Source organism: Chenopodium album, chromosome 12 (genome assembly GCF_948465745.1).
Source record: "Chenopodium album chromosome 12, dcCheAlbu1.1, whole genome shotgun sequence".
Lineage (NCBI taxonomy): Eukaryota > Viridiplantae > Streptophyta > Magnoliopsida > Caryophyllales > Amaranthaceae > Chenopodium > Chenopodium album.
Window position 1 is genome coordinate 10592958 of NC_137845.1, and position 9160 is coordinate 10602117.

Here is a 9160-nt window from a genome sequence, read left to right on the forward strand (position 1 = left end):
TAAGTAAACAGATTTTGATGGAATCATCCCAAGCAAGTACGATATAACCAGTTATGCACAAAACCTCACTGTCTTCCAAGGGGCAAAATGATATAACAAAATATACATAATAAACAAACAAGCAGCAAATGTTAAAAGCATTATTCATGAGAATCATGACTAGAGCTCAGTAAAGGGAAGGCTTTCCATAAACAATGCCCTAGCTTTTGGATCAGTTGAAAATCGACCAAGAACTGCAATGGTGGCTGTGCTGCTCCCAAACTTCTCAACACCTCGAGAAAGCATGCATGTATGACTAGCCTCAGCTACGACTATTATGTCTCCACCAAGAAGAGGTGCCATAGTTTCAGCAATTTGTTTGGTGAGCCTCTCCTGCACCTGTAGCTTGGAACCATAGAAGTGCACAATTGACTGAAGAATGGTCTTCCCTATAGGATTCATTCCTGCAGCAGAAAAGTAACCTACATGCACTACTCCATAGAATGGAAGCAAGTGATGTTCACACTGTGACCTTAACGGCAAGTTCAGCTCAGAATGGATCTTCATGTTGCCTTTCATATCACCATCTGATTTCCGAGGTTCCCAGATCTTACTTGCGAAACCATCCAGCTTCATCTTAAAATCACGAGTCTGAAAGTTTATCAGCCAATTAAGGAATCGAGCAGGAGTACCAATAAGTTCTTTCCTTAGTTGATCTTCACCCAAAGTCTTAAGAATCGTAGCAACTGCACTGACCATATCAGGTGGAATTACACTGATTGAGGGAGCCTGGGATGGGCACCAATGACCGGTACACATACTCTTCTGAATCCTGTCAGCTAAGCTTTTCATTTTCAGAAGCCCGAAAAACTCAGTCCACATATCATTGCCAGCTTCTTTGTTTTCAAAAACACCTGAGCCAGAGGATACCACCGCCTTTTTCCACCCTTCTTGGGATGGATCAACTATGGTAGACTCTAAAGTAGGAAAATGGATGTGAAGACACTCAAGGATAACAGCAACACCAGTTGGCTCGATGGAATACTGCAAAGCTAAACAAATTTCATCTGCCATACGCTGTGGATCCTGAAGGCGCTTAGCAAAGACATCAGCAACCCGAGAAAGTTTGCTAAGGCCGACAACTCTTTGCCTAGATGGAACATAACCCACATGGCATTTCACTTGAAATGGTAGCAAGCAAGATTCACAGCTTGAATAGAGATTGAGATCTCGAACAATGACAATGCCCCCAGTTCCTCCTGCTTCGCCAACTTTATCATCTTCAAGACCCGCTTCAGGAAATAGAGCACCTTCCACAATGTCATTCACGTTCTGTTTGTAACCTGATATATATAGGTAGAAATATCAGTGCCAACAGCCTTATGCACTAACATTTACAAATAAACAAGTGTGTACATTTTATTACAGAGTTTGAAGTTGTTGAATTCAGGCACATTACAAGGGTTGAGAAAATAATGGCCCATGAGCTTGCTGCTTTGGGAATAAGGATGGTCGCGGTGCATAAGACTCATGTCATTATCTCAGACTACATCAGATCAAGAAGATGTATGAAGAATGAATGGGTGCAAGCACCTCTGAATGATCAGCTTTCGAGTTCTATCAGTCTTCTATCTTTATATGTCATCTGTATGGATGTATGGTTGTAATTTCTAAGCTTATATCTAGTAGATTAAGTTTCTATTTAAAATGCTTTCTAGTTATTCCTAACATCAGATTTTCTCCTGTGTTTAAAGATGTTAGTGTAATGTGGACTTCTCTTAAGAAGGTTTATAAATGTAAAGTCTTATGTTTGTGTTGAAAAATATGTATCAGTATATAAAAGGAATCTAATCACATACATGAAAGATTGGGGGTTGACACTTCAAGTAAAGAGGGAGGAAAGATAGAAAATTGCAATTGCATTAAAGAGAGATAGGAGCAAGAAGCCCTAATGCCCACCTATTAGGCCTTTGACAAATGCCTAACTATGGTAAAATAGTAGATTTACTACTCTTTCCGTTTTATTATAAATTAATAATCGCAACACTTTGACCACCACGCATATCATTGCTCAACTTTGACCATTAATATTTGTAATTATATGCGGAGTATTATTAAGAAGTATAAAAGGTTAATATAATGAAAATATACTTATAGACTAATCCAAAAATATTTTACATGGAAATATATGTTTTTTATATACTTCATCAGTATATATATATATATATATATATATATATATATATATATATATATATATATATATATATATATATATATATATATATATATATATATATATATATATATATACTCAAAGTAAGCATATAAATAGTATAAAAGTCAAAGTATTTAGTTATTAGTAAACAGAAAATGTATTTGAGTTTAATAATCAAATTATAGTTAAAATATATAGGAAGACCGGTAGGTGGTGTGGACCCCATTTACTTTTTACCAGATTTTTAATCACATGGAAAGAAAAAAAAAAAAAGGAAGAGAGAAGTAAGGGGTGTGGCCCATTTACTTTTAAATGTGAAAAAGAGAAATAAGGGGTGTGGACCCAACAAGAGCATGGCATGAGACATTTGTCAATATTACATAGAGGTGTCAATAATAGAAATGGTCCAAAATAATCATATATATCTCAAAGAAGTGACTTAATCTAGAATTTGATCTACATGACACAATAATTGAGCATGATTCAAAACCAACCGATCCAACTAGACCCAAATGGAACCCAACCAATGACCTGAATTGAGATCATGATTCTATATATGTACTAGTTAGCTTATACTCCGTACTTTCGTATAGAGCATTAGTCAGACTATGTATGTAACCATAACTTAACAGCTAATGTAAGCATAACTTAACAGCTAGTTTAAAAAAGGAAGCAAACTACAACATATACTTCCTCCATTTTTTTTTTTAGTTGACATATTTTGACTTTTTACGCTATTCACGCACTTCTCTTTGACTATGTTTTTGTGATTTATGTTTAATGAAAAATATAGTCATGGGATTTCGATCATTAGATAAGTCACGATATATATTTTCTAAACATCAACTTTTTATAATTTTTGCTTATTGGTACTTCCTCCGTCTTATATTACAAAGCTTGTATTCTTTTTAAGTAAACCAAATTAAAATGTTTATTTTTCTTACCTTTTCAAATGAGGAAAAAAAAGAAATCATAGTAGATATTATTGTCAAATTGTATGTTAAAAATAAAAATAGGCTTTTAATTTTGATTTACTTAAAAAGAAATACAGGCTTTGTAATGTGAGACAAAGGGAGTAATTAAAGATATTAATGGCAGAATTTATAACGTGATTAGAGAAACGTGTAAACTAAAAATAAATGTTATTACGAAAAAAAAAAAAAAAAAAAAAAAAACCTCTAGTTGCATATCGGAGAGCCTTGGCAACACGAAGCGGGGTCTTCTTGATACCTTTGCGGTTGACGTCTTCACCCAAGCCTCCCAATAAAACTCTCACAGCAGCCTGAATCTCTGGTTCTTCTTCAACACCAATTTTCATGCAACTCACTTTCAATGTGTTTTCTAACATCACCTCACAATTGTGCTCAGCCAAACCCCCCATTGACTCAAAACACAAGGAAAAAAATACAATTACTTGTATTAAAGAAAGCAAAAGCCAACAGCTATATATATAGCCTAATAAGTAATAATACGATGATCCCGTTCAAAAAAAAAAGTAATAATACGATGATAATCACAACTTTTTTTTTTTTTTTTAATTATGTAACGTTTATGTAGCTAGTGCAAGAAATGTTTAGGATGGAAAATTATGTGATGGCTTATAAGTTATAACATTTACTCCGTACCATGCATTGACCAAGTGAGTTATAATAATTAAATAGTTACATTTAATACACTAATACAAGTTAACATGAAAAACGTGTATTAGATCACATGAAAAATGAACCATTTACGTGGCCTAATTACAGTGATGTTCTCGAATGTCTACGTGGCATATCTACGGTGATGTTCTCGAAAGCCGTGTCGATTTGAAACCAAAGGAGAGATGATTATAAATATGTAGGGGAAGTGGTTTGAAATCTTAATCTGCTTGAAAAGATGTACGCCGGGAAAGAGGTATTGAAATCTTAATGTTCTTGAGAAGATGTAGAGCAAAAGATGTAAGAAAGATAGGTGTTGGAAATTTGAAGTAGTACGTAGGTACTACTTATTGTGTAGTATATATTTATAAAGCAATAGAAAGGTGAGTAGTAAAATTAATACTCCATAATTTAATCTCATTTTAGTTTTAGTTATAGTTTTCAACTTAATATATAAAGAAAGACACCTTAATAATGAATGGGAGTTGACTTCTGTCATCGCCAATTCAATAAATTGATGATAAAATCATATCTTTAATTTGTTTCCTAGTTGAAAAAAATTGTATAATAGTTTCCTTTAATCGTTGTTGATTTGTTACCTAAATTATTTTTTTCTCAAAGATAATCTCTATTATAGGAGCCAAGGAGGAGAGGAGCGAAAGTTGGTGACTAACTTTTAAATTACCTAAATTGCCTCTAAAAGGATAAATTAAATAATCAAAATGAATACTCGTATAATATTTTACATAATTATGTTAGTTTTCAAAATTACCACACTTTAGAATCTCCCAAAAATATAGTGCTTTAAAAGAAATTCAAAAAATTAAAATAAAGAAATAAGTAACACTACTCTATTTGGAAAGGACCATTTAACGTTTTTTTTGGATGAAAAATTTAAGTGGTGGTGAAATCAATTTTTAAGGGTTTTTTTTTTGTGTTATAAACAAAATTTGGGTTAATTTTATGGTGTTATTTTTTAAAATTTCCTAAAGTTTAACCACAGTAAATTTGTTGTTTTTTTTTTGTTTGTTTTTTTTTTTTACAATTCAAAATAAATAAATTTTTTTGAATAAAAAAAATAAAATAAAACCACCCCCTCTCCTGCTCGATCAACCTCCTTTGCCCCTTGCCGGCAGCTACCCAACCCTCTCTACTCCATCGACGACCGACCCATCCCAACACCCCAGCCCCACCACCCAAGGTGTAGAGGTGGGGGATGCCGACGGGGAAGGACTGACGGATGCTAGCTGAAGGGGGTAGCTCGACTGGTGGGGAGGGATGATTTTTTTTTAAATGATTAATTAAAAAAACTAACCATGGTTAATAATTTTAATTGAAATAGTTATTATGATAACAATAATTTTTTGTTGTAGCAGGTCACACCGTGTGGCAGGGGTTATCCGAGTTATTTTGTTAGGGGTTATCCGAGTTATTCAGTCAGGGGTTACTCAAGTTACTCGATCAGGGATTATTTGAGGGGTTCGGACAGGGGTTACTCGAGTGGTTCACTCGATCAAGGGTTAATTGAGGGGTTACTCGGTTAGGGGTTACTTGAGTTACTCGGTTAGGGGGTTACTCGAGGGGTTAATCGGTCGTGGGTTACTCGAGTTACTCGATCGGGGGTTACTCGAGTAATTCGGTAATGGGTTACTTAAGGAATTCGACCAAGGGTTACTTAGTCAGGGATTACTTGAGGGGTTACTCAATCAGGAGTAACTCAAGTAACCCCTGACCGAGTAACTTAAGTAATCCCGACAACTCGAGTAATCCTGATCATGTAACTCGAGTAACCCTTGACCAAGAAACTCGAGTAACCCCGAAAAATTGAGTAACCCCTAACCGAGTAACTCGAGTAACCTATGCCGCACAGTAAAGCAGGCCGCATACAGAAAATTGTGTTATGATAAACAATAACACAATGTTACTAAAGAAAATAATTTTATTTTTTTTCACAATTCAGCATAGAAAAAAAAAGTAAAAAGTATAATAAAAAAATAAAATAAAATTAATGATGTAGTAAAAATAATGCTTTCAATTTGAAACAAAAATAGATATTATATTGGATAAACATTTTATTAAAATTTCAATATTAGAAAATATATATTTTAGTATTCATAACAAATTCTGATGAGAATGTCACCTTAAGAACATCATGTTAATAACTTTCAATAAATTATGTTTATCTCTCTAACCTATCTCTAATACTTTATATTTTGTTTATTTTTTAAACATTTTTTTATTTTTATTTTTTAATCATTTTCACCCCTTGGTTAAGGTTATTGTACAAAAATTCATTAGTCAATTTCACTCTCACTACATGCATTGCGTTCATAAAATGTAGTATGTTATGGAGTACAAAGGAAAGAGGATCTTTTACCAAAATGACTAATTTTACAAAGTTATTTGTCAAAATGGCTAATTATAAATATTAATTTCTAAATTAGCTAATTTATTAACTTGGAAGGAATTTATCTATTTCTTATATTTCTTTGAACTGGATTGGTTCAGTTTGTGGTTTTTTTTTTTCTGGTTTTATTTTTTCTAAAAAAATTAGTTTTTTTTTTTTTAAATTTTGGTTTTTTGTTTTTATTTCGGAATTTCTAATGCCATAGTTTAAAATATCCCATTAATTTGAACGATAACATTCAACATGGTATCTTTGCGACAATTCTCAATTTTTTAAAAAGTTACACAAAATAAACAATCACTTAAAAAATTGATCCAAACTTCCAGTAAAAAAAAAAAAAAAAAAAAAAAAAAAAAAAAAAAAAAAAAAAAAAAAAACAGGGTGTGAGACAAACACATAAAGATAGAAATATATTAAGGTCTAATGGCCCAAAGTTTCTAATACGGGAGAAAATGGTGCATTAGAATAAGATAAAGTCTAAAATTTAGAAAGCAAGTAGGAACAATCAAGTCTTGAATATAAATAACTAGAGTTATACATACAAATATTAAACATAAAATCATTTTATTTGCTCCGAAAATAGCAAACACTCTAAAAGATTGAAGATAAGGCACCCAGACAAGCTGCAAATACAAGCTAAATAGTGTATTTACAATTATGCATATACCTCTAAAATATGTAGTAATAAGCTACAGAGTAAATATATAGCTATTAATTATTATTTTTATTTTTTTTATTAAAAAAAATCTATAAGAAAATTAAAATAAAACAAATTTAAAAAAATAAATCAATAAAGTGAACCAAACCGGTTCAAAGAAAAATAATAAATAGATAAATTAATTCCTTCCAAATTAATAAGTTAGTTAGTTTGGAAATTAAATTTTATAATTAGCCATGTTGGTAAATACTTTGTCAAATTAGTTATTTTGGTAAAAGATCCAAGGAAAGGGGAGGAGTAAAAATTTGATGTTTAAAAGTTTTGAGCTAACCATCCTAAAATCAAATAACACTAATTAACATTCCATATAAACAATTTAATCAATTAATTTAATAAAAAAAAAGTGGAAATAAAATAATATTCAATTGATATCAATAAAGCTAAAATTTGTTTATTTTATTTGAAAAAATCTCTTTCTAAAAAAAAAGAAAAAAAAAATAATAAAATAAACACTCATGCACACAAACTAAAGGAGCAACGGAGCATTCACTTATTCATGGGTAATTTTGCTCATTTAATATCAAATGGCAAAAAAACCACCCTTGGTTGCACCTACTTCTATTTGCATCCTGTGTATATACAAAAATTTTGCCAAAAATTAACGGAGTATTCACTAAATACAACTCTTAAACTATTGACATTTAGGGGGCGTTTGGTTCACGAAATATAGGTATGAGGTATGGGTTTAGAATGACTAAAACCCATACCATATGTTTGGTTGACAAAAATATGAATTTCAAACCCATACCTCAAACCCATGAGGTATGGGGTTTAGAAACCTTGGGGGGGAGGTGGGTTTGACTCATTCCATTCCCTTAGGTATCAAATAAAAGGAGAGAATAGTGAGATATTCCATTCCAGAATTACACCAAACACATGGTATTAAGTATCAAGTTCCAACCCGATACCACCTTAACCCCATTCCTGATTCCAACCCCATACCACTTTGTGAACCAAACGCCCCCTTAGATGATATCATGATAGGGATGTTTAAGGGATAATTAAACTATTACTCATACACACAATATATTTTACATGTAATTAAACCATTACTCATATACACAATATATTATTTTACACGTAATCAAAAGTTATAAAATGATCAATTTATATAAAATATTAATGTGTCACATCCTATCACATCAAACACACTTTGCATCTTCCAGATATCATATCCTATCACATCAAACGAGTAGCTCATGAATACAAATGAGTAGTTCATGAACATAAATAAGCGAGTAGCTCATAAACAAATATAAACGAGTAATTCATAATCTTATTCGAACGAGTATATATTTGTCTGTATTCAAACTCATCTAATAAACAAGCTTCAAATGAGTTTAAACTCGGTTTATTCATTAAATAAACAAATATGAACAAGCTTCAATCCGTACAGACTTGAGTAGTTTATTAATCAACTCCATTAATTTACGCCCCTAATAATTACAAGAGTAGTTAGCCTTATAATTAAGTTTTGTTTGTAACGAGTTTTTCAATTGATTTGACTAATAATTGAAGTCAATTAAAAGAGTGGTTAATTAATTTAACTACAGTTTTGGCTTATTATGAAAATGCCTAAATATTTAAATTCCAACTTTACTAGAAATAGTTGAAAAAGCTGTCCAAATCCGTGATAGTGATATGATATCAGTGGATACAATTTTTAAAGTTTCATGCCTATATTAAATAAATCTTATAAATTTATCAATCCAATAATTAGGATTTAAGGTTAATGATTAGGAGATTAGAAAATTGTAGTAAGCACTATTTTGGATAACAAATACAATTTAGATTTATTTTATATATGTAAAGTTAAAGATCATCAATAATGTTGCTTGTTTAATGATGGTTGGTCGAATAATGTTGCAAGTGCATTTCTGGACACAACTATTTTTTATTTAGAGACTTAGTCCACAGTCTTTATTTTACATTAGAGAAATGTCATACACTAGTCAGCAATCCAATTTCCTTAAAAATTAGAGTTAACCATCAAAAACATCCCACACATGAAACATCTTCCACCTTATCACCACTTTCTTGATGGGTATTGGGATAATATCAAATATAGTGAATATTGTAAAGATATTATTGTGAAAGATTGTGGTGTATCTTAGGAAATATATCCTTAGAGAATATTAGGGCTTTTCCTCCAAGTATTCTAGTCTATATAGGTTGATGTATTGGGGCCGTAAATATTT

General features: G+C 31.5%; 1 protein-coding gene across 1 annotated transcript; it reads right to left on the bottom strand.

The window, feature by feature from the left end:
• Positions 1–69: 69 nt before the first annotated feature.
• Positions 70–3578, bottom strand: LOC145571943 (GTP cyclohydrolase 1-like). The gene is made up of 2 exons (XM_081630960.1): positions 3374–3578; positions 70–1322 (listed from the first exon to the last, which is right to left on the bottom strand). Exons 1-2 carry the CDS (start codon positions 3576–3578, stop codon positions 160–162), a joined length of 1368 nt encoding a protein of 455 aa, XP_081487086.1. The 3' UTR covers positions 70–159.
• Positions 3579–9160: the final 5582 nt, after the last annotated feature.

Coding starts and splice junctions, on each gene's coding strand:
- LOC145571943 (XM_081630960.1), bottom strand. CDS start 3,578: ATGGGGGGTTTGGCTGAGCACAATTGTGAGGTGATGTTAGAAAACACA. Junction 1,323..3,373: donor TCTCCGATATGCAACTAGAG/GTTTTTTTTTTT, acceptor TATATATATCAG/GTTACAAACAGAACGTGAAT.